The 24,837-nt window shown below is 36.7% G+C and overlaps 1 protein-coding gene across 2 annotated transcripts in view; it reads left to right on the top strand.

Moving 5' to 3' along the window:
- Positions 1–24,837, top strand: part of CACNA1D (calcium voltage-gated channel subunit alpha1 D) — a 197,469-nt gene that overhangs the window by 158,754 nt on the left and 13,878 nt on the right. For both annotated transcript variants that reach the window (XM_075053572.1, XM_075053574.1), the window contains exons 35-41: positions 1,484–1,575; positions 2,912–3,071; positions 4,334–4,461; positions 4,576–4,672; positions 6,275–6,377; positions 7,486–7,587; positions 13,270–13,400. In XM_075053572.1, the coding sequence (XP_074909673.1) occupies positions 1,484–1,575; positions 2,912–3,071; positions 4,334–4,461; positions 4,576–4,672; positions 6,275–6,377; positions 7,486–7,587; positions 13,270–13,400 (813 nt within the window). The remainder of the gene's footprint in view (positions 1–1,483; positions 1,576–2,911; positions 3,072–4,333; positions 4,462–4,575; positions 4,673–6,274; positions 6,378–7,485; positions 7,588–13,269; positions 13,401–24,837) is intronic.

The raw sequence follows: 24,837 nt of genomic DNA, 5'->3' as shown, positions 1-24,837 counted from the left end.
CCTCTTCCATGTACTGTGAAGCTTATTCCTATGCATGAATGTATGACAGAATGCATGGCTTTTTTTACTATAGACTTGTTTTGGGAATCAGGTATTAAAACTCCAGCTTTTTTTTTTTTTTTTTAAAGGTCTTTCCCATATGAAAAAAAATAGAACTAGGAAAAGAATCTAGCTAAATATTTAGGCACAGCTGAGCCTGTGGTTAATCAAGAGCAGGATATATGTACAAGATGTACGAGCACAGAAAGGATTTTGGTAACTTAAAATGTAAAAATGTGCTGTTGGGATGAGGGTGCCACTGCTCACACCAGCAGCAGTGCTGTGAGGGCAAAACAGCTTCTCCAGTCTTAACTGGAAATAGCTAGATAAGAGAAACCTGTAAGGAAACCGTTCCTAAAATTCATACTACGGGGCCATGTCTAGTGGGAGGATGGGATAGCTGTTTGAGAGGGGACTGTACAGGCTGCAGGAAAGTGGCAGATAAAGGCACTGAGCATGGAGCTGTGATTGGGAGTGTGGTTTGAGTTGCGTGGTAGTCTCTGTGCCACACACAGGATCTAGTGCCAGAGGAGCATGGCTGGATGACTATCAACACTTTGGCAGAAGTTCCTGTTAGGAATCCTGAATTTGGGCTGTGGTTCTCTCCTCCCCGCCCCGCTCTTCCTGATAACACCAGTTTTCCTGTCATAAGGCTTTAGGATAGCTCTGCATTTCGTAAAACTTTACAGATGTTTTGTTTTGTTCTTGAAGTTGTAATGTTCTTCAAATCAGCACTAAGGGAGGTCCTAATTAAATGGGATGAGAAGAAATATGCTATGGAGAGTGGGTTTGCTTCCTGATTCCTTCTCTTCATTATTTATCCAAAAGCAGGTTAATGTCCTTACAGTCCAGCAGCACAGAGCATAATGGTATTAATCTCTCTAAATTAAGTAACAGCCTTCGCTGTATTGTAAGAGGATATAAATGTATTATATTGGGGAAAAAGAATGGTCTTGTGGTTGAGGAATTGCAATTTAATTTTGAAGAACTGAACTAATTTCCATCTCTGGCTGAGGCAGGATGCTCAGGCTCTCTGTGCTTTGGTTTCCACCTTTGCATCTTTTTCTCTATTTAGATTCAAGGTTTTCAGGACAGCAATTATTTCTTACTGCAAGTATGTACAATATTTAGCGCAGTAGGGCTTTAATATCAATAAAAGACTCTAGGTACTAGTTTAAAACAATATTTTCTCACCTGAAATACAGGAATATGTACTAGTATTATAGTGGTTTATAGATGCCAAAATGAATGATTAAGAATTATCTTGTACATATGATAAATTTACTGCATCTACATAATTGTCAGGAAAAATCTAAAGAGACTAAAGGGAGTGTATTTGTGAAAGTGTTTTTCATACATACTGAAGCAAGTTTAGACTGCAAGGCCTACAGCTTCTGACAGTACAGGTCACTAGGATGAAAGTCAAAATCCTGTTTTATTGCAGGTATTTGGAAAAGTGGCCATGAGGGACAACAATCAAATAAACAGAAACAACAATTTTCAGACTTTCCCCCAAGCTGTGCTTCTTCTCTTCAGGTGAGTAAACCTTAACTCCTATTTAATGCATCCTGTTTCATTGATCTATGAAAAGTATCTGTAGCTCTTGTACCGTGGATTTGTTCAAAATGTGTTTGCAAGTGAGAAGCATTTTAGCATAGCAAGGACATACTCTCTATGACTGTATGCTGAGTGTCCATTGACACAGCAGGGTTCTACTCAGGTGATACAGACCTAAACAAATTCCAGCTATTGTGAAACATCTCATTTGTCGAGTAATTGTCTTCAGGTAGAGCCCAAACATAGTTAGCCCTGATATTACTGGGTAGGTGTTGGGAAAGGTGAAAAAGACTGTGCCCTTACTGTAATCTTTAGACGCACAGCTAGCATGACAGTTTGAAAAAAATGAAAGGTTGTTGCAAAGATAAAGAAATAAACTGTTCTTTGCATTTGCTGAAGAGATGGCAAGAAGTAGAGGGTGTAACTTGCAGAAGGGAAATATCAGATAAGTAGTAGGCAAAACTTTTTGATGGCAAAGGTAGCTAAATCTTGATGCAGGAGGATTATGGAATCTCCATCACTAGAGAGCTTAAGAAGAGGGTAAACATCTGCCAGGAGTGCTTCAAAATGTCCTGGAGCAAGGAGAGGGAATGACATAGAACAGGGATGCCTCTAAAGGTGACAACCGTGAGAGCTCTCTTGCCTGTGATTCCGTAACCTCACTTGGCTCCTATGCATTGTTACTAACCTGGTTGGCAAAACTGGCAGGTCTATCTGAGACCAAGGGCATCACCCACTGAGATCTAAGTCACTTTATGCATGTAAAGACTTTCACCTTTGAAAGTAGGTAATGAACACAGCCAAAAATGTCATCAATATGTAGCTGTCTTTTAAATATTTGAAATCATGGCTCTGTACACAGGCATTACCCAACTATGCAAAAAAATGCAATAGCAGAAGTTAGAGAAGCATTTCTTCAACCATGGTGAGGAAAAGGCATTTCATCTTTTACAAATAGATACTTTCCACTTTTATGACAGGTTTTCGTACATAACACCGCTTTTGTACACAGGAGCTCCACTGCAACAAGTATTTAACTTGTAAATCACAGGTTGGGGTTCAAATTTTTACATGCAAGCCTTTATGGTGCATTAGTCTACCTCATAAGATGTGTCTGCAATGTCAGATCTATGCTTGTCATTTCTGAAACGTGCTTTGTATTTTGTTAATTAGTTCCTGCTCTGAAAAGTTCACTATCTGCCTTCACATTTGTGCTTCTACAGCTCCAAGCATTTTGTCAAACCTTAACAAATTAATACATCTTTAATACATTTTGATCAAATAATGCTTAATTTATCTTTGTGACCTTATGAAGGTGTGCAACTGGAGAAGCCTGGCAGGAAATCATGCTGGCATGTTTGCCTGGAAAACGCTGTGATCCAGAATCCGATTATAATCCAGGGGAAGAATACACATGTGGAAGCAATTTTGCCATCATTTATTTTATCAGTTTTTACATGCTTTGTGCATTTTTGGTGAGTCTAGCTTGTGCTTATTAACAGAAATAAGCTTTGGCATTTTTATTTTCTTCTGAACTAAGAGAGTAGTGGTTTCAGAGAACAACTGAAAACCCCATATAAAAAATATTTTTGCAAGGTTATGTTTTTCTGTAAAAAGTTAGAAATTCTGTATCTTACGCTAATTTTTACAGAGAGGGTGGTGAAACAGTGGACCAGGTTGCCCAGAGAGGTGGGTAGATTCCCCGTCCCTGGAAACATTCCAGGTCAGGTTGGACGGGGCTCTGAGCAACCTGATCTAGTTGAAGATGTCCCTGCTCATTGCACAGAGGTTGGACTAGCTGACCTTTAAAAGTCTCTTCCAACCCAAACTATTCTATGATTCTATGATTCTAAATTCCCACGTGCAAGATGTTCTTCCCACTGTGTGTATGCAGGAGTGGTTGGTTGCACATGAGAAAGCTAACAGTCTTTTCATCAGCTATTATTTCATGCATTTCTCAATAGTATCATTAAATATTCATTAACAATAAAGCTGCAATTCCTTTGACTTACTAGTAATGCTATTTGTATTATTTAAACTTAGCAGAATTTGGATTTGTGTCTCTACAAGTGTGCTCAAACTGTGGCACATGAGATGTGAACGATAACCTTTCTCCCTAATCCATGGCATAATGGATTATTTGCTTTAAAATAATCTTTGCAATATGTTTTTCCTCATTGCAGGTGTCTGGTCTAAGCTGGTCGATTTGTTCTATTCACAGTGCTGTCTCCTTGCAAAAGGAGAGTGTTTGGACAGAATTCTGTGAACTAATGTAAACATACATGTTCTGTTGTTCTGTATCATCATCTGTGTTAACAACACATGCAGAAATCTTATTGTCATGACATTGAATCCTATTAATACAAAAGCTGTTTCCTGAGATCTACACTGTGTCAAATACATGTATTGGATCCATTCTTTAATTTGATGTCGTGGGATCTGGCAAATCCAGGAAGAGAAACAAAACCATGTTACAGCCTATGTCAAAGACTGAGTACTCTAAGACAGAATCACACTCTTGTCATACCATTACTTGATAGAGTTCCAGTTAGTCAGTTAAATGGTTAGCAAGTATTTTCTGGGGTATTTGATGATATTTGCCAAAAATCATCACTTATGAGATCAATTTATTTGTTTGAATTCTTAACCTGCTACCTTATAAAACTATTTTATTTATTGAATATTTTTTTAAAAATTCGAAATAATTAAGGCAGATTGTTCTTAATTACTTTTTTAGATTATAAACTTATTTGTGGCTGTCATTATGGATAATTTTGATTATTTGACACGTGACTGGTCTATTCTGGGTCCCCATCATTTGGATGAGTTCAAAAGGATATGGTCAGAATATGACCCTGAAGCAAAGTAAGTTAGATCACTTCTCTGATAAGATTTATCTGGTAAAATCAATAAAAGGAGAGCATAGTATATTTTTTGGGAATGGATGTATGTTCGGTAACTGATGTCTGTTGATTCTAGGGGAAGGATAAAGCATCTTGATGTGGTTACGTTACTGAGACGCATTCAGCCACCACTTGGTTTTGGCAAATTATGCCCTCACCGAGTGGCCTGCAAGGTAGGTTTTACCCTATTTTCTTTCTAGGTTTCTCTCACGGTTCAGTCATTCATTCAATTCTGCCCCACGTGTCATGTATGCACAGTAATCTTCTGCTCACAAGGACTCCTTCACTCTTGAGTTTTCCAGTTTTTTTGCAGGCTTAACTTAAACCAGCAAAAATAGTGTCATTTCTTTGTGTACTCATTTGAATAGTTACCACCAATGTAAAATTCTTCACCGAGCATCAGATTGAAAAGGATTGGTCTGTAAATCTATAATTAGTCTGTTATTGTCACATATGTGAACTACCTCATCCCAGCATTTCTGGTGATGCAGTATCGCATATAAGACTACTTCAGCCCAGTGACATTTCTGATTTCAGTCCTAGGGAAAAAAGGGTGGTAGTTTACTTTAATTGACAATTAAGTTTTGATACAGTACTTTTACAGTCACATTGATGAGAAGTTTGCTGCACATAAAACACAGAAATGAGATTGAAGAGTAGGGACAAGTGAAAGATGATAAACCAAGCTGAAGTGAATAATGGTGTGCAATACAATATGTAGCAGTGAGTGAGAAGACTGAAAATTAAAGGGAATTTAAAATGATGCAGAATTTTTCAGGCACTATGTGTAATTTAGATGAGGGTTAATTGCATTTTAATATAAAAGCTGAGAAGCAACACAAAGAAGATGAATAATTACTACATTATCTGAGGACTTCAGAACTATGGATATTGTGGTTTTAGCAATTTCAGCAGGAATAAGATCAAGTCTTTTAATTAAAGGATTGTTGCAACAGCTCTGTCATTTCTCTTTCTTTTATATCTGTTTTATAAATAGGTAAGTTGATGTATAAAACACTGGGTTCAAATGGAATGCTACGAGGCATACTTAAATCAAACCTATATCTATACATTAAGATAAATTATGCAAATGAGTAACGCTTTTAAGCTAGAATGGAAGAAAATCCAAGTCAGACATTAGGAAAAGATTTTGATAGATTAAATAGTGTTCTTCTGACAGACAGGGTCACAGCATTACTGCTTTAAAAGCTGAACACTAATGCAGAGATGGGCTAATCCGTAGAGGATAGCCCCTTTCACACTAATTCATTGTAGACAGCATAAGAGATGCATGGCATCACTGAAGAGTTACCTGAGAAATGAGTCAGCTTATACAAGACAGACCTGGTGTTGTGGTTCTTCATGGAGCATGAGGCTGGAGGAACCCATGGGAAACCTGGAACATGACTGCAACTGGAGTGTATGCTCTTAAATAACTGCATTTGTCCTTAATACTTGCATGGTGTGACTTATAGTCATAGCCAAGGACTGGGTTTCAATGTTTGCAAATTAACTCAATAAGTAGCTCATGAAAACTACTGGACAGTTTTAGCTTTTGTATGGGCATGCATGTGACTGATATCAGAAGGAAGGGATGTTGGGTGGTTGTTATAAGCGGCTAGGATGGAAGACTCAACTTTTTTTGAAGACTTATGTAATTTTTATGCCTCTCAGTGGATATTATTCTTTGAATACGTCAGCTTCTCAGACATGAACATTAGGAGTTGTTTTTTCAAACAAAGCCACATCAAAATTTTTCCTTTTCTCATTTACAGAGGTTAGTAGCCATGAATATGCCACTGAACAGTGATGGAACCGTCATGTTCAATGCTACTTTGTTTGCTTTGGTTAGGACTGCTCTAAAGATAAAAACAGAAGGTAAGGTTCTTAGCTGTAAAGGTTTTACTGCACTTGTCAGAAAGTACAATGAGGAAAAGTTACAATTTACTTTATTCATTTTGTTGGACATAAGGCCTTAGTCTCACTGGATTTGGTTTGCCTTTGGATCATGGGTTGTATTCACTGTTGCTGGATTGATTTGCTAGAAAATGAAAGGAAAGGGATAGTGAGGCCAGAGCCCAAGAAATCTCAGAAATTATTATATGCTTTTATCTGGTCAGATAAAAACATGTAGCCATGGCATAACAGGAGTTCTACTGCAAGGGATGAATAAATTCCCCTTTCTGTCCAACTAAGATGCTCCTTCCTCACTATTCTTTAACTTGGTGCCTTGGATCCCACATTGGTGCAACTGCAACTTTTGCACACTTGAAAGCAACATCCCAGTTTGGTCGAGGCCAGTTCTGACTGGGTTGAATGGATTTCTGTCACTTGCATCAAAGAGGGAAAAGTTTTAAAAAATAGTGTTATGTTTCGAAGAATTTTCTCACTATTTTCATATATTTTTTCATTATTTTGCAATCTTTTACTACCTTCTGTTCTGTGCCTTTTGCTGTTCTCAGCAGAATTTGAGTTCCACTGCCAATAACAAACTGGTGAGATTAAGCCCCCTCAAGCATCGCTGTGGTTTAGGTGAGCACTGCAGGACATGAAAAACTGCTCAGTAGTCAGTTGCCTGAACTTTCAAGCCTGTACAACTGAGTAATTACTATGATTAAACAAATAAAGTCTCAGCTTTGGATCAAGAAAGAAGTGGCTTGTAAAGAGCAAGTCATCACTTTCCGCACAATTTAAGCAGAAGGTATTAAGCAGTGACAGAGTAGAGCCAAGATCTGTAAATTACGGTTGGCCTCTGCAGTACTCTAGAGACTGATTTGAAAGCCCCAGGAGCTCACTGTCTTCTACCCTTTCTTCTCCTTAGTTGTTGTAGTATTGTTATCTGCTACTTCATGTAGCTTAGGCTTGCTGCAAAGAATCTTTATCACAGTCTTTATTTGTATACAGCTAACTAACATCCAAAGGATCATTCATTGCAGCTGGTTGAAACATAACTGCCATCTTCCATTTTTCTATTTCATTGCCACAGGTAACCTAGAGCAAGCAAATGAAGAACTTAGAGCAGTTATAAAGAAAATATGGAAGAAAACGAGCATGAAATTACTTGACCAAGTTGTCCCTCCAGCTGGCGGTCAGTCTGATAGACTTTGCAATATGCTATTTTCTGCGCATTTTGGTCTTTCTAGATTGTTAGGAACCAAAGAAATAAAATTACTAAATTTTGCAATTATAACATCATTAAAGGACAACAAACAATAATAACAACAACATAAATATTGAGAAAATTATATCCTGTTACACTAGATAATACATACAGGACTTATAAGTACAACTTCCTTAGATCAAAAAGAAAGAGAGGAAAATGTTATGCTTATTTTCTTGCTTGAAAAAAATACCTTATTAGACCTAAACCTAGTCTTGATTTCAAATCATTCAGCAAAATAAACTAAACTTAGTTTGTTTTCAATGCATTGAGCAAAAGAACATGTTTTGTACTAATTAAGCTTGACAATGTACACTACATTATAGCTTATATCCTTGTATGTGTTGAACGCTTCTGGGAAAAAATTAATTGCCAGCTTAAAAATATATATTTTTTTCTAAATTAATAAAGCAAGAGGCTAAATTATCTCAGTTACACTAGTTTAAACCAGAGCAGTTCCGTAGTCGACAGATAATGGAAGTGGTTCAGTTATGCCAGTATGACTGAGATATGAATATGGCCCATGCAAAGAGATACCTAAATTCTAATGACACCAATACGTTTGTGAGAACTACAAGGCACGTATTTTAGGTGTTGCTACGTGCTGTAAAATGACATGTCAAATATTTGTTATATCTCTCTTTTTAAATATATATATTCTGATATATATATTTAGCCTTTTTTGATATACACATTTTTATTAATATGCTGTAGTGTAGGTTTAGGTGACTGTTTCTTACTTGCTTTTTCAAGTTTTAAAGGTGCAGGATCTGTTGCATGGTCACCCACGCCCAGGATGTATTTATCTAGACATCCAATACACAGATCCATGGTAATCATCTGGTATTTCTTGTAGTTTATTGTACTTTTATAGTGTTACGGCAGCTTTCAAGACTGATCAGGCTCAGGTTTGGAAGCAGACTCAAGATCCCAGGCCCGATGGTGGTGGTGGAGGCTGATCCCTTTCTGAAGGTGACACTCGCAGTCTCTAGGGGAGGAAGAGCATGCTGGCTGCACTGCTGTTCAGCATGACCCAAGAAGCAGCATTAGCTTTGTCGCTGGAGGGAGCCACTTGCTGTTGGTGTGGTGGCTGCCAGATAAGAGTGGGGAAGAAGGCAAAACCCGAGCAAATTTGACTTTCCAAAGGGGAACTGATACTGCACATTTAAAACAACTTTTTGTGTTCTACTCTGTCGTTTTTAGCCTTACACCTAAGTGCTTGCATGGCATTGATGAATTGCTTTGTTATTGTTGTAACTATGTGCTTGAGCTTTTTCTGCAGCCTCTGTTCCTTTCAACTATGAGTCTTTCCGAATATTCTGAAGCAATTCTGTTTTAGGGTGGTGGCATGGAATTAGTGTTGCCTCTTGCCAACTTTATTCCCCTACATTTTTTTATTGAAATAGAGATGCATGCTTCAGAATAGCGAGCTGTGCCTGCCTATATCAATCTGACAAAGAATCTGTAGAGATTACATTCCTAGAACTAATCTTACAAAGTAACTGACTGTTAACTTCAGCTTCATTTCATTGCTGAATATAAGCTGTATATTTATTTTCAGCTATACTAAAATTCATTGCTAATATTTATTCCGCAAATGTAGCTCTTCAGTGTAGCTAGAAGGCTGAAAACCTGGATCACTGCTCAATTGATAGGAAGCAGTATGACTTCTACAACCCAGTATAAATAAGAACATGTTGGGAAGTCCCCAAGATTTATGAATTTTCGATTTCAGTTTGGTTTGTTTCTCTGTGGACCTTGTTACGACTTACCTGAACATTGAAAATATTGTAACCCACCTAGAAGAAAGAGGAATACAGCTCTTTTGCATTCATATGCCACAGGAGTGTAAAGATGCTTAGTATACAGTAGAAATTGGTTTCTATTGATGCTTAATATTCAATAGAAAATTGTATATGACAATAACACCAATCACAGCTGATAATAACAATTTGCTAGGAGACAGGAGATTTTCTTCAATATAAATCAACAAAGCATCCAAATTCAAAACCTTGAAATCACTTGCACTTAAAAGTATTGAGTGGTCTCGTTTATAACGGTTTTTTCCAGTATTACTTTTGCTGGTATTATGGAATGCTAGATCCTTCCTCATGACCATGCCTCCAGAACACAGAGAGAGCAATTATTTGCAGAGCAGAATGAAAATAATCAGTATAGTATTTTTTTCCCCTGAATTATAAATAGATGCACTAGAAATGGACAGTTAATTCTTGGTACTGGTTAAATTATTCATTACTGTAACTTAATTAAACTGTTCATAGTTAGCAACACTTTTTCAGTACAGAAAAATGAAACTGCTTTGCAAAACCATAGGATGTCAGCCAAATGCCTGAATGTATGAATGAGTTAACATTCTTAGGAAACTAGAGAGTAAGAGAAATATGAACAACTCACTGAAGATTCACCTGTATTCTCTAAACTCCCCAGTCCCCTGCAAGCCCATTTAATCCTGCCTAATACTTCTTGCCCTCTTCCAAAAAATTCCTACTGAAATGATTCCTTTTGCTGTCACTAACTGTAATTATAGATTCGTCTATTCTGTGGTCAGTTATGCTTAGCTGCCTCCCTATACCTGTCCATATCTGGCTATATGTGTGTTACTCAAAAAACAAAGTCAAGGATGGCTCCCCTTGGCCAGGCTTCAGTTCTTGTGTGCACGTGTCTGCAGTACAACTGACTGTGCCTGTGAAATACACATGTACCTTGTTCGTACATACAGACTTTGGCATGCACAATTCAGCAAACTGGTAATGCATTCATGTAATAGGCTTACATAAAGTTGGTGCATGTCCAGAGTGATCAATAAGGGCCCTTAATTTCTTCATAATGGGATTTCACAGGTACTGTCATCTCAGGTACAGTCAGTAGTCATGCAGTGTCATAGCCTGACTTGAGACATGCTCTAAGTGCAACCCATAGTAGTATCTGTTATATCAAGTCTGTTACTTCTATGTGCTTGTTCTTTCTAGGAGCCATTTGCTATATCACTTCCTTAAAAGCTCTGTTCAAATACTTGAAACAATATAGTATAAAGGATGGGGAAAAGCTTATCTGGGCAGTTTGACCAAGGCTATGTTGCAGATCAATGGATTCAGCTAAACTAAGGAAGGCAAGTTTAGATTAGATGCTTTATAAGAGATCTCTTCCTAATACAAAATACCATTAGTCTCCTGAGGGGCTGCCAAGGGAGAGTACAGATGAACATCAAAGCAAATGTTCACAAAAAGTTTAGAAATTAGATTTGTAGAGTCAATTAAAAAGCTTTTTACTGCTGAGACTGAATCTGTAGACTGGAGAGCTTTTCTTGTAAGCTATGGAGTTCCTCCTATCTCCTAGCGGGAACTGGGGGGGGCTCAGACCTTTGAAGAGATGTCAGTATTTGGCAGAGCAGGCTCTTTAATGTGCTAAGATACTTCCTTCAACAGACTGGTCTCCCAACCAAGATATTTTAAAGCAATTATTATAATTATTTTTGCTTTGATACATTTAAAGACAAATAAAACACTGGGAGAATACATCCCTGGTGCATTTTTACTGAAGTTAAAGCCTGTCATACTTTCTCACATGTATACAGCCCATTTCAGACATTACAATGAAAGGAACTTATTTTGAATGATAGAGAATTCATTTTGAGACAAATGTCACAGAAACAAAAATTAATTTAAACAGTATTGTACATGGATTGGATTTCCCCATCCTTTTCATCGATATGAAAACAAGTCACAAAAAGAAGAAAGTTAATTAAATTTAAATTAGTAAAAGCTGTCATATTACAGGAAAAAATACTATTAGAAATACTATCATTAGTGAGATACATTGGGACATATTATTATTGATAAAAGGAAGACACAAGGAGACTCTGTTTTAATCAAATGTTAATGTATGACGTTACAGTTTATGACAATGGATTAAAGAATTTGCCTGACAATCAGAGAAAAAGCTTGCTTAACAGAATGTGTTCATATGTAAAAAAAACCCCCACAAAACAAAAGAAAAACCCAAACCCAAGCCTATCCTAAAGCTCCATTAGAGAGTTAAAATATGGAGAAAACAAATCACATAACACTAAAAAAAAAAATCCATACTTTCTAACAAAGGTGTGTTAAAACGTGTCTGGGCAGATTAGATTTTCTGTGTTTAGTCAAGTCACAACTGTACAGAGCAACCCAGATCCTGGGATGTGTTAAGCACCCATCTGTCCCAGCAAGGGCAACTGGAATGACAGGAACTTACTGCCCACCAGGATGTGGGACCTAACAGCGGAGAGAACTTTGATGCCTAAAACACACCAGCCCTCCTTTATGCATGGCAGTAGCCAACTAGCAACCATGTTGCAAATAGCTATCTCAAGATATTAAAACAAATTGAGAGATCAGGCAACACGGCAGAAAGGGAAATAGCTAACTTCATGCCAGATACCTCTAGGGGAAAAAAGTGTGTGAAAACAAAAGCAATGTTTTTGAATAGAAAACTATTTCTAGTTTTCTGGCAAGCGTTACTCATCAAGAGATCAAACTTGCACAGCTGAATGATTCAATGAGACTCGTAAAACAGGCACATACATTCTTAACATGCTGCGAACCAGGCGATTTCGATATCCTCATAAAATACCTGCCTTTGAACTTTGAAAACTTTGAAACTTGGATTTTGTTCACAACAGTGACTCTTTAAAAATGTTAGGTTTTACTGTACTTGCTGTTTGCTTATCTTTTGAATTGTACTAAATTAACTGATGGAAGTTATTTTCATTTCTATCAGCATTGCAGAGCTGATACAATACAATAATGTGGGAAAGTGCCATGTTGTTTCATATTTACTATTATCATCACCACCTATCTAGAAGGTGGCTAAGGACCACATCTTCACTTAAACAAGAGCCTCATAGAAGATATGTGACATTGTAACCACTGTGGGATTTCCTCAGAGGCTAGAATCTGTCTTATTGGGTGACAATAAGATAGCAGAAGGTACAGCCCAACATGAGCATCTGGGACACAAACAAAATTCAAACTGGAAGATGCTCGGGTATTACAGTGAGGGCATGACATCAATAAAAAAATGTCCAGAGCAAAGCAGGCTGTGTAAAGATGTCACAGTCCTTATGCAATCAGAACAGTGCTATATCGATAGACTGACTAAGCAAATTTGGTTTAGTAGTGAAAAAAAAAAGATATTGTAAGCTTTTTTTTGATAGAGTCACTCTTATGAACAGAAGTGTATGTAAGTCATAGTAGCTTTTATTTTAATCCATTTATTACAAGTAACTAAAGCCAGTCTTTCAGCTTCTATGCATATACAAACGTTTGTGGTTTTGTTAGACATTTACGTGAACTTACTTAGAAGTACATGAGACTTGGTAAAGTATTGTGTTTTCTTCTTTCTTTATTAAGGATGAGTTCACTTAACTGACTGAGCCTAAACTGCTTGCTAAAACATTGCTTTTAAGCTAGTTACAGGTTCCATTGTTGTAAGCTGAAAGCATAGTACGTATTGCACCCATCACGTTTTTCCCCCCAAATCAGATATGAGTGTACAGGCTATTGATAAATGTGCTGACTTGGGAGAGATCTGTCTGGTCTGTTCATTTAGATGATGAGGTAACCGTGGGGAAGTTCTATGCCACCTTCCTGATACAGGACTACTTTAGGAAATTCAAGAAACGCAAAGAACAAGGACTGGTGGGGAAATATCCTGCGAAGAATACCACGATTGCTCTGCAGGTGATTTTGTTTTACATTTTTAACTAACCATTTTGTGAGCTTACTTGAAATAGCAGGTAGATGAATATTGATGATTGTGCAGTGCTGCAAGGATTTTATTTAGCTGGGACACTTTTGGCCCTTATTCTTCAGAAAAGTAAAACGTAATCCTGCTATTCTGTCTATAACAAGGTAAGTGCAAAAAGTTATTCTCTGTGGATTACTCAAACAGTAGCAACGGTTATAAAATTTCTTAGCAAGTCTAGTTGATACATCATAGTCTAAAGTTGCTGATGTAAAATCAGATGAATGAAGTTCTGAGATATCATTTCCATTCTTTGTTTTGCTTTAACTACTTAATTCTTTGTGTTCCTTCCTACAATGCTATAAGCCAGTTCTCGGGTAACTTCCTAATATGCATTACCTCATAGTACAGAGGTTTTTATGTGGTATCATTTTTCTTCTTAATTCTCACTGTTCTTTTTCTTTTCCACTTATGATTACTGGTGAAATACCTTCCTATCAGTATTTTTTAATGCTTGCAAATTTCAAACTTCACATTCATCGATTTCTTTTATAGGAAGTAACATTAGCATACATTAATGTCATATACTTCTGTCTGTCTCTTAAAACAAGCTATCAAATGGAAACCAGGACAATAGATTTGGCCATCTGTCTCTCAACAGGCCTGCAGCAAGCAGTCTATAGAGTATATGTGATCTAAAGAGTATGTTCTGAAAACTTCTGTCCAGTGATAGCCTTTGTATTATGAACTTTGAAACAGGCAAATGGAAGGCTGTCCTCAGATAATTCCAGACATCATACACTGCACCATTTTTATTGAATTGCGACTTTCTGAATTTCAGTAAATGCTGAGTAGATTCCTACAAACTATGAAGATATTTGATGTTTCTGATAGCTTTTTATTCTGATGCCAAAATTTAGGAATATGTTGTGAAAAACACTCTCTAAAAAGGGAGGAATGTGTTATTCTGATTCAGATCCTGTTTTCTTCGTTAAAAATCCTGCTGATTTGTACTTTGATCTAGCAGAATCATTTTTGCTGTCTTAAGCAGGTAGTTTGTTTCATTCCTATTTCCTAAGAATGTCTCTGCTGGCAGCTCTGACACACATTCTGTTCCCAGTCACCATAAGCATAAGAAATGCAACAGGCAGAGAAAGATTCATCACAATTCTTGCTATTGATGTGTGAGCACATTGCTTGCTTACTGCGAGTTTATACTTACAGTATAAACTATATTTGCATATCATGAGAGAAGAGAAAATTTTGGGGAATGGAAGAGAGAAAAAGCCTGGAAACAGTTGAGAGGGGGAAGTGAAAGACATTGGATTTTTAGGAAGGACTTTGTAGACTTCTTCATTTCAGAAGCATTTGAGCAAAAGGAGCTCAAAGTTAGTTTTAAGCCACAGTATTATGGTTTTCCACTTCTGTTTTCGAAGTTGCACACATAACAATATAGAAACAAACACTTGAGTTTCCAAATGTGAGTGTGCTCTGTTGTTTATTACCAGATTGCACTTCCTGTTCAATAGCAAAGACAGAGGGCAGGATGAAACTGGAAAGAATTAGTTCTTCCTCTGTCTTTAGACAAATACTTCTCAATTCAGAACAGCTAAAAAAATGACCATGAATCTCTGCTAGGAACCTACAAAGGCTTATGGGATTCAAGGCATGGCACTTATTTTTCTGCTGATTAAAACAATGCTCCTGTGGTAGTAAAATAATGCAGGCTGGTGGATGGGAAGTTTCTTTCTTCCTTTCTCCCCATTTTCCTCTGTTCTACTTTTGTCTTTCAAACAATTAATCGGTAACTCACCTTGGTTTATGAAATAAAAGTGGAAATGCCGTTTCAAAGAAACCTGAAACCTATGGTTAGGAAAAAGCCCTGTCTCATGGGCTTTCAGTCCAGCATATAAAGGCATAACATAATTCAATATGGGAGGCAAGTCAACTTCAAAGTCAAAATGCCATGTTTGTTAGAATAATTAATTATATAGGGATATAGGTTTGAAACAGACCTGGATATCTTTCTAAAAGAGATATTCTACTTCAACAAGGAATTGATTCCTTCTCATCAATGCCCCTGAGAACAGTTCTGTGGGATGTATTTTAAGGAAGTTAGTACAAATGATCGCAGAGGATCCTTTTGGCCTTATAATGTACACAAATTTGACGTCTCTCCATTTTCAGCCTCTTCATTCCAGACTTGCTTTCTCCAAAGCTTAAATGCTTGTAAAAATTTAATGTTTTAAAATACCTAAGTTGTTAACAACCATTTTTGGCAGTGTAATTTATGGGTATACCATCAACTTGTATTTCAACTACAGAAATTTTGTTGAATGATCTGTGAAAGGCTTGTAACTATGAGGATGTTATTTCAGTTCTCGGTGAGTTAATAGTAGCTGGTTTTTGCATTTACTCTCTCAAATACTCTAAGTAAAATAATGTTTGCAGATCTCTCTGGTAAACTAAGAAAAGCAGAAACATGCAATATCACTCTGTCTCTCACCCAATTCTTAGGGAAATTGTGATGACTATTATGTCAATATATGCCACACCTGCATTGTGAACACTGAAGGAACTTCACATAGCAATCACAGTGGATGTATATCTTTATTACCCAGTTCATACAGATGAAATTACTGTTTGTTTTTATATCTCTGCATAAACTAATCATACAAACTGCGCATACAGTGTTGCAGCATCTGACTTTGCTTACTAAGGTATGTGTGGAACAGATTGTAAACAAAAAAAAGTACTAAATTAGTCAGCCTTCTCTCCTCTCTGGAGGGGAAAAATATCTTCAGCTACACCTGAGTTGCTGCCACTGAAATCTGCCAGTAAATACGGGACCTTTATTTTTATTCTTGGCTGTGTTTACGTTTTCTTTTCATTGTTTTGAGAACTTTCTTTTTGAAATAAGAAACTTCCTGTAACCAAGGCAGAGATGTGACTTCAGCAGCAGCTTTTCTTTAGTTTCTCCTTTAAACTAGTTAAGATTTCACAGTATCTAGTAGTCATGATAATACCACCGCAAACAGCTTCTGCTTTCTGGATTGCTAGAAGAGATGAAAGCAGCAGAAGCCGGGCTAAGCCTGTCTAGTTTTTCAAGCTCTGTCATTCAGAACCTTCCTATACTAGGAATTGTTTCTTTAAAGCTTTAAATAAGATGAGGAAAATATTTTTATCAGGCTACAGTAAGTAAGGGCTTTCCAGCCATCCGATTCTTCTATTTGTAAGGATCAAGACCAACTGTATTTCCATATTCTCATCAACATCTCACCCTATTGCAGACCAGTTGTGTCCTTAAGCAAACCAGCAGATAAAAAGCAGTGTCACCGTTCCAGTTTGTGTCAAAAGCTATATGAGCAATAACTCCTCATGTACTTTTGCTGACATCTGTCACTTTCTCTTGGGGTAGTCGGAATTAGCAGCAGGGCTAGTTAATTAGTTAAGAACATGTTTCCTAAGGATCTCATAAACCCTGCGATTGCTGCCTTATCTAGCCTAGCCTTCCTTATCTCCTTTCTCCTGAAAAAAGGGGAGAAAACAACATGGATGTTGCCATTTTCCTTGTTTTATGAGAATGTAACAGAATTTTTTAAATGTAGATCACTCCCCTTTGCCTTCCTTTATTCCCTATGTTCTCAGCGGTATTTTCTTTGGGGTGGTTTTTTTCTCCCCCCTCCAGTTTTGTTTAGTACTTTTGAAGATACTGAAGGGAAAACCATGTAACTAACTGTCAAATGGCCTAAGGCACTGCTTTGTCCAAGAGAGTTACACCTACTTTGGGGGTTTTTTACTAGTTCTTTACTTATATTGTAGGATATTAAGTTGGATACCTTCCTTTTAGCTAAAACTGTTTAAAACATTTACTTCTCATACTGCTGTTTCTGATGGAACAGCTTATGTTAACATTGGCAGAAAAATGATGCACAATAATTTAAGAACTTTGACTTGTAAGATTTTTTAGAACTGCAAAGCAAAATCTTCACAATATTACAACTAGAATTCAAGGTCATAAAAAGTAATTTTTTTCAGCCAGAAAAGCACTTCTAAAAAAATCTAGTACAAAAGATAAGGAGTCATCTGCACCATCTTTAGTTAGTTGAAGAAAATTGCATAACACAGGACAAAATTTCTGGTGGCCTACATCAGTCATGTTAGTAAGTCCTGTTTCAACAAGTGTGAGAATAAATCTTCGCTTGGCAGCCACATTATTTAGCTAAAGATTCAATCCATGGACCCAGGAGGGCAGGCTGGCTCAGAAGCATGTGTAAAAATACTATTCTTAGAAGATGTTATCTTTAGAGAGACACAAAAAGAATTTAATTTCAAGGTTAAGTAAAAAGATACACTTTTTTTGATCAGAGCAAGAAGTTTTGGCAGGAGATGTAAAAACTAAAATCAATGGCACCTTAATTTTACCCTTCTCCAAAATGTCTTTTCTGTCATTCACAATTCACTACATAAAAGCTTTCTATGTGTGCAGTTATATTGGCATCAAAATGTTTTTCCAGCACTTTACAGCCCCATTACTACAGCAAAATTTACTTTATCAAGCCTCTTATCCTACTTGAACCAGTTATTAGTGTATATTTGTCAATAAAATAGTCCTAATTTTCAAGAAACTTTTATCATCCTTTCAATTTTGAACAATGCAAGGGATGTACTTTTTTCTTACTTTTAAAGAGTATTTTGTTATTGAAAAGCAGTTTTGAGTTAGGGGTGGTTCAATAGCTGGAGAAAATAATTAATGGGCTTCTTACAGTTTCTGAATTAACTGTTTTACTTAACCCTGCTTTCTTACATACACACCTCTTGCATCCTTAATTACTTCTAGTTGAAGTTACAATGCTAACACTCTCAAATTTAATTTCAGATAATGTTTGAAAAATTAGGACTAATAAAAGAAGTTTTCTATTGCTTTGGGTTCTTCCTTTACTATATTGCTCTATAAAACAAAACAAAAATATTTTTAACCTGCAGTATGCATCAGCTACCTAGCCTTGATGATATTTATGTATCTGATGTCAGTGATAAAGATGTGAACAAACAGGGAATCACACTAAGGCAATCTTCTTGGCTGCTGTTTCTCTGACATCAAAGATGTCAAGAGATGCAAAACATCAAGAAAAAACAATAAGAAAATAAGGTGTGGTTTATCCACTCCAAGGTTCTGAGGGTTTTATAGGTAATGGGGAGTTAGCCTGCCTTTCTGCCAACAAAATCAAAGCAGCTTTTTGAAGGAGTTGCACTTAATTCTGCTTTCACTTTGAAATGAGCTGCACTTTTCATGCAGTGCTGTTAAAACTGCTGGCCCTGTCCTTTTGAAACTTTTAAGTAAGAGCATGTTACAGTTGATCTTGATCAGTGACAAGTATTTAACAAGACTGGATACATTTAAAATTGATATTAAATTCTCTAATAGGACAATGGAGCTTTAAAAACACCCATTGTAAAGATTTTTTTTTTCCTTCGCCTTCCATTTCTCTTTAGCCTACTTGAATTTCTCTCTCTGCAAGGTAGTGATACTTGGTCCTTAATTTGATAAAATATTTCTTAGAAATGCCTCTTTCACCATGCAGGTGGCTCTTTTGCAGTGTAATTGTAGTGTGACAAGCTAAACTAGAGAAAGAGAAGCAAAACTGATTGTGGTGGGTGGGCTGACATTTACTTCTGTAAGAGATTTTATTCAACAGCATCCAGCATTTGATCAGGCTCTTTCAGGCCCTATAATGTGAGGAGAGGCTGTGTCTGCCTCTCAGGGGACAGTGTAGAAGCTGTAAACTCAGCAGCTTCTGAATTAACACCAGAATAAGTAGAGTACTTTTTTTTGTCATGAAGACGTTAGGCATTTTAAGACATGAAACTGTGAAAATCTCATCCTTTGCCTGAACTTTATTTGGTTGCATGACACCAAAATTTCATACTGTGTCAGGAGAATGTCACTGGCAGAGCCCCCTCACAATTTTGGGGCCAGAACCTTGACCCATCTCGAATAAAGAAATCAGCTTCTTCTGATACTGAGTTTGAGAAATGTTTAGGGGGGAGAAGAAACGATAAAAGTTTGGGCTGAGCCAGCAAATTGGAACAGAGCTTCCTGCAAAAGTTGATTTGCTTTGTGAATGCCAAAGCATGCAGCAGGCAGGAATTCTTCTTACTCCACAATAATTGCATTCAGGGTGATTTTTATTCTGTAGAGCTCAGGTTTTCCTCAAGGATGGAGAATTTGCTGTTAGCCTAACACAGGCTGCTCTTTGGGTTCGTTTAGTCAGAGAAGAGGAAGCAGTCTAGAAAGTGAAGTGTGTCTCAGGGGATTATCTGCTTAGGCTATTGAGTAAAGTGTTTTTTGCCGTCAAGTGTCAAATTCCTCACTTAGAAAAGGACACTTCAAATTATAACCACCAGCAGTTTGTCTAGACTTGCATATTGTCACCAAAAACATCTTCAGGAGTAAAATAACATTATTGCTTGGAACTACAATAGTCTGTCTTCTGCAGACCCACGGTTTTTCACCCCTTATGAAGGGAAGAAAAGCAAGTGGTTCTGAAATGATAGGTGACCAGTTCATGTTCTCTATCTACTGTCATTTTTGTGGTGTTCTACATGCTCCTAGGACATGAGAAAAAATGTTCCTTAGGGCTCGCAGTGCCTTTCTTATGCTATTGACTGATACTTATGCAGTGAGAATAAATACATTTTCTGGGTAAAATCAGAACAAACTTGTATTTGTAGCAGTAGTTTAGGAGATGTCTTTCTGTAGTGATGGAAACTTGTATTGAGCCAAAGAGTAGTCACATTGCTAGTAAAATAAATGTTAAGTGAAGCATGAACAAGTTTAATTACTTTCATCCAGTAGTTAGAGCAAATTAATTAATTCTACATTATTTTTCCTAGGGAAAATACTTACTGTAAACTATGTAACATTTGCATCTGTATTTCACATTTATTTACGTGTAACCCTCTTTGTTAATACATACAAATAAAGGATATTTCCCTTCACAAGTACACAAAAGTACCGATTTATTGAGCTGAACTTGATTTTGGGAACATGTTTCAGATTAAACTAATTATGTTTTTTTTCTCTCTGCAAATTTTATAAGTAACATCAACCCTGCAGTAAACAGTAAAACAAAAAAGAAAAAAACCCTCTAGTAGTCATCAGCTGAGGGGGTGATATGTTGCTCAAGTTCAGTTTAATTGTGCTCCCATGTTCACGTTGTGTTCACAGAAAGGCTTAGCTTGAAGGGAGTCTGGGTTTGACTGAGAGCACGGAGCTTTTGTGTAGTTGCAGAGCACTGCACTCAGCTTCAGCGTTAGAAGATGGGCTCTATGAAGATGAATAACACTGGGGAATCACAACTTGACTACTATGTCTCTTATGTTCACTGCTATAGCGTAGGTCTATTCAGCTGTTTTTCTGCATGCTTATTTTCTTATTTTAGTAGTTCTTGCATTGTATTCCGTTCATACTAACCTCAGTTTATATTTATGTTAAAGTGTCAGTGAAGCGTTGAGGTGTTTTGTTCTTTCTAGTTTTCTTTGCTATAGAATAAGCGGGTAGTAAAAACACATTCATTATCTACATATGTAATGGTTTATATGAACATTTTGAGAGTCACAGGCTTCCAGTAATGTGAAGTTCTGAAGACTTAAGTATTTAGAATTCATGTTTATGCTTTATTTCAGATCTAGTGAATTTATATAGCAATATACATAAATGTACATCATTCTTCTAAAATCTGTGAAGCAAAGCTTACAAGTCTCTTCTGTTTCCTGGTTTCACTACAAGATGCCTCAGAAGAGGGAGCTTTGTGTATTTTATGTGACTAGAAATAATGTGGGTGATAGTGATTCTTACTGTTTAAATAAATATTGTGCTTGCACTTCTTAAACTGAGCTTAAACTACATCTATATGTAGGTTGCACCATACCTCAAAATGGATATGGGCTTAGTTTAGATGTAGGGAAAAATACCTTTTTGTAGTTCCAGTATTTATAAGAATTTAAATGGTTTTCTAAAAGTTATGACTCTGGAGTCCTGCATTACACACAAATTTCTTAATATATCTAAAATGGTGTTACTGTTTTATGCATACTATAGATGTGGAAAATTGATTTTAAATCTATTTGGCATTTGTTAAATCTAGTCTTTTTAAATTATTTAACTGTTTCATGTTTTAGTGTTTAACTTACTTTACTTTTAAATGTTCTGGTGTTTTGGCGTGAGGTGGTTTTCAAGCATCTTTAAGCTTATCTCTCTCTAAATGACCAATTCAGAAATACAGTTATTAGTCATTTGACATTTTTTGTCACTGAGGGACTCCTACAGTTCTATTATTTCAGCATTTGAAAGCACATGTGTGTCATCTCAATGCCGTGTCAGAGACAGGGGCATCTTTAATTGTCTCTTCAGATGCTGTTTAGGACCCAGCACTGGTGTATTAGTGCCTTGTGCCATCCTAAGCACATTGCAGGTGCTATTATGCCTCATAAAGCACAGCTGCACAGAATTATCATGTTAATTTGAAGTCATCTTGTCCATTTATGGGAAAGCCTATTTAAAGACATGCTTGGGTTTATTATGTAATTATGTTGTTCAGCGCACTGTGTGTCACTGGTTTGCTAACTAACCGTTGGACTGATAAGTCTCATCTTTCTTATCCCTACAAGGAAAAAACTAAGCAAGGAAGGCATCAAAAATTAAAATTTGCTGAGAAAATGTCTGAATAAATAGTAACTTCTTTTGCAAACTTCTAGTGAAATCTCTAGAATAGAATTAGAGGCCATCAAACACAGTAACATTAATCTCTTTTCTTCCTCTATTTCAAAGAAACAACAACAAAATAGAAGAACCTGAGTAGAAACAACAGATGTCCTCTTGCAGAACAGCATGAATAATTCAATGATGCAGTTTTGATCAATGTTATCCCTATAGAACTGGTGCCTAAACATCTCTTGCATGTTTCAGTTATTCTGTTATAGACCCTTTCATCTTCCAATGTCTTTGATGAAACCAAAATTTACAAAAAAGTGTAGGGTAAATTCACATAACAATTAACACCCATGTGAGGGAAAAAAAATGTATTTTTTCCAGTTACAGGTACATTAGACAAAGACATTTGTATATAGCAAATAATAATACTCTGTGTTGGAAAGCTAGACATGAACAGAACTGAAAAATTTTGTGTTCTGTAATACGCTGGGATTATTAAACACATTTTGTCAGAAACGTAATCCACCTGACTGATTTAACAGCCTTGTGAACCAGGCAGGTTTTCAGTCTGGTGAGCTGAGATGGATATTAGATGTACATACGATGGCAGAACTGCCCCCTTGCTTCTTGAAATGATGGGAATTGTATTTTGGTCCTCAAAAAATAGGAAACAAATCAATATTTATTATTCACATTTGCACTTACTTAGGGAAAAATTTTAAAGGTGTTTTTTACTGCTGAAATGGCATATAAAATAATCTTGAAGCTTCCTTTAAGGAAAGGTGAGAATTCTCTGGACATGAGAAAATCTTCAGGAATTAAGAATCTGCCATTAAAAAAAGGATATAAGGGAGACTAGAAAGAGTGTGACCCTTCCAGGAATCTTTACTAACCAAACAAAATATTATGAAAGTTCTTATATCAGTCATCACTGTCTACTTGTTGTTCCATTTGGGAAAAGTAAAGAGGATTTAGCTGCTATTTCCTTTCCTCTGCAACTCTGATAAGCCATGCTCAAAGACTGTGAGGAAGTAATTTCTGTATGACACTCGAATTTGACTTTTTTTTTTTTTAAAGTCATTATAGCATGATGCTTCAGGAACGTGGCTAGTCTTGAATCTTTACATGTAATAACAACAGGTCTTATAAAGTTCTGTTTGGGGAAATGATGGCCTCCTAAGAACTTCAGTAGTTGTAGTGAAAAAGAAACAAGCATGCCTCTGGCAAATGTAGACAAATCACTGTCCAGGCTTTCTTTCTGAAAAGTCCTATCTACTCAGGTTTTTCTCTAAGAGAAGAAATTGTCTCAAATTTTAAATGTAGCAGTTTTTAGAACCTCACAAATGGAGGACAACATATATGCCCATTGCCCCCCTGTGCATTATAGTATCTCTAGGGTTCTTGCTGGGCAGACTAAAATGGGCAGTGTTATATAGGGAAATGGGTATCAGAAGGACCCTTCTTCCCCGTAAACTAACGGAGACATTTGGGGAAGGTTGGTTTGATTTTTTTGTGTGTTCTTTTAGGAGATCTTTGATTTGGATCTGAAGTGCTTGAAGGTAAGGTCAAATGTTTTATCAGTCCATGCTGCCTCTATGATCTTCTCAGAAGATATTAAATGTGGTTCAGAGAAGGGAATTTCCTACTGATATATAAGTACCCATTCCTGCATTTTTACATCATCCCTACTTCAGTGGTAGCTGACTGATCTCGTGAAGGATTGTCTTATCAGTAAGAGCCCAGTGTGAGAATTTGTCTCACTATGCAGCGCTCTCCTGTCATAAAAATAGTTCTTAGATTACTTAGAATACTGTCAGATTACACCAGGTAAAATAAGACAGTACATGGGAGTCGTTGTTTTAGTGATAGAGTTCAGAAAATTGTTGTAGGTAGTTCTGTTAGAGCAAATACACCGAGGAATATTTTAATTCTGCAGGTGGATGTTGCTTGTAGAACCTGTGGCTTCAGTACTGGCTATGAGTGAATAAAGTTGATTGGTTTAGTTTAACCAACATATGCTTTTACATATGGTGATCTAGGTTTTAGTCTTCTGTTGTTGACTGTGTCATTGCAAGAGGTCTGTTACATGAAAATGAGTATTACTGAAGAGACATGAGATTATAAAAGCTGCCTGCTTTCTCTTGAGTAAAGGAGGAGTAATTCACCCAGAAGTAAACCAGAAGGCAGTTGGAAAAGTAATCAAAATTAAATTACTATTCATTATGTTGCTGCCAAACACATGGCTTTTCTCAGCATTTAGGCATGTATTTGTGGTACTTTGTCACAATTTGGCAGACAGGAATATAAGCTAGTAGTTTTTTGTCAGAATTAAAATTCATAATACCGCTGTCTGAGAGTGTTGTGTTCACAGAAAGGCTTAGCTTGAAGGGAGTCTGGGTTTGACTGAGAGCACGGAGCTTTTGTGTAGTTGCAGAGCACTGCACTCAGCTTCAGCGTTAGAAGATGGGCTCTATGAAGATGAGTAACACTGGGGAATCACGACTTGACTACTATGTCTCTTATGTTCACTGCTATAGCGTAGGTCTATTCAGCTGTTTTTCTGCATGCTTATTTTCTTATTTTAGTAGTTCTTGCATTGTATTCCGTTCATACTAACCTCAGTTTATATTTATGTTAAAGTGTCAGTGAAGCGTTGAGGTGTTTTGTTCTTTCTAGTTTTCTTTGCTGTTAAATAAGCAGGTAGTGAGTGTGAAATG

Source organism: Buteo buteo, chromosome 21, assembly GCF_964188355.1.
Source record: "Buteo buteo chromosome 21, bButBut1.hap1.1, whole genome shotgun sequence".
NCBI lineage: Eukaryota > Metazoa > Chordata > Aves > Accipitriformes > Accipitridae > Buteo > Buteo buteo.
This window is presented reverse-complemented; position numbering and strand designations above follow the sequence as displayed.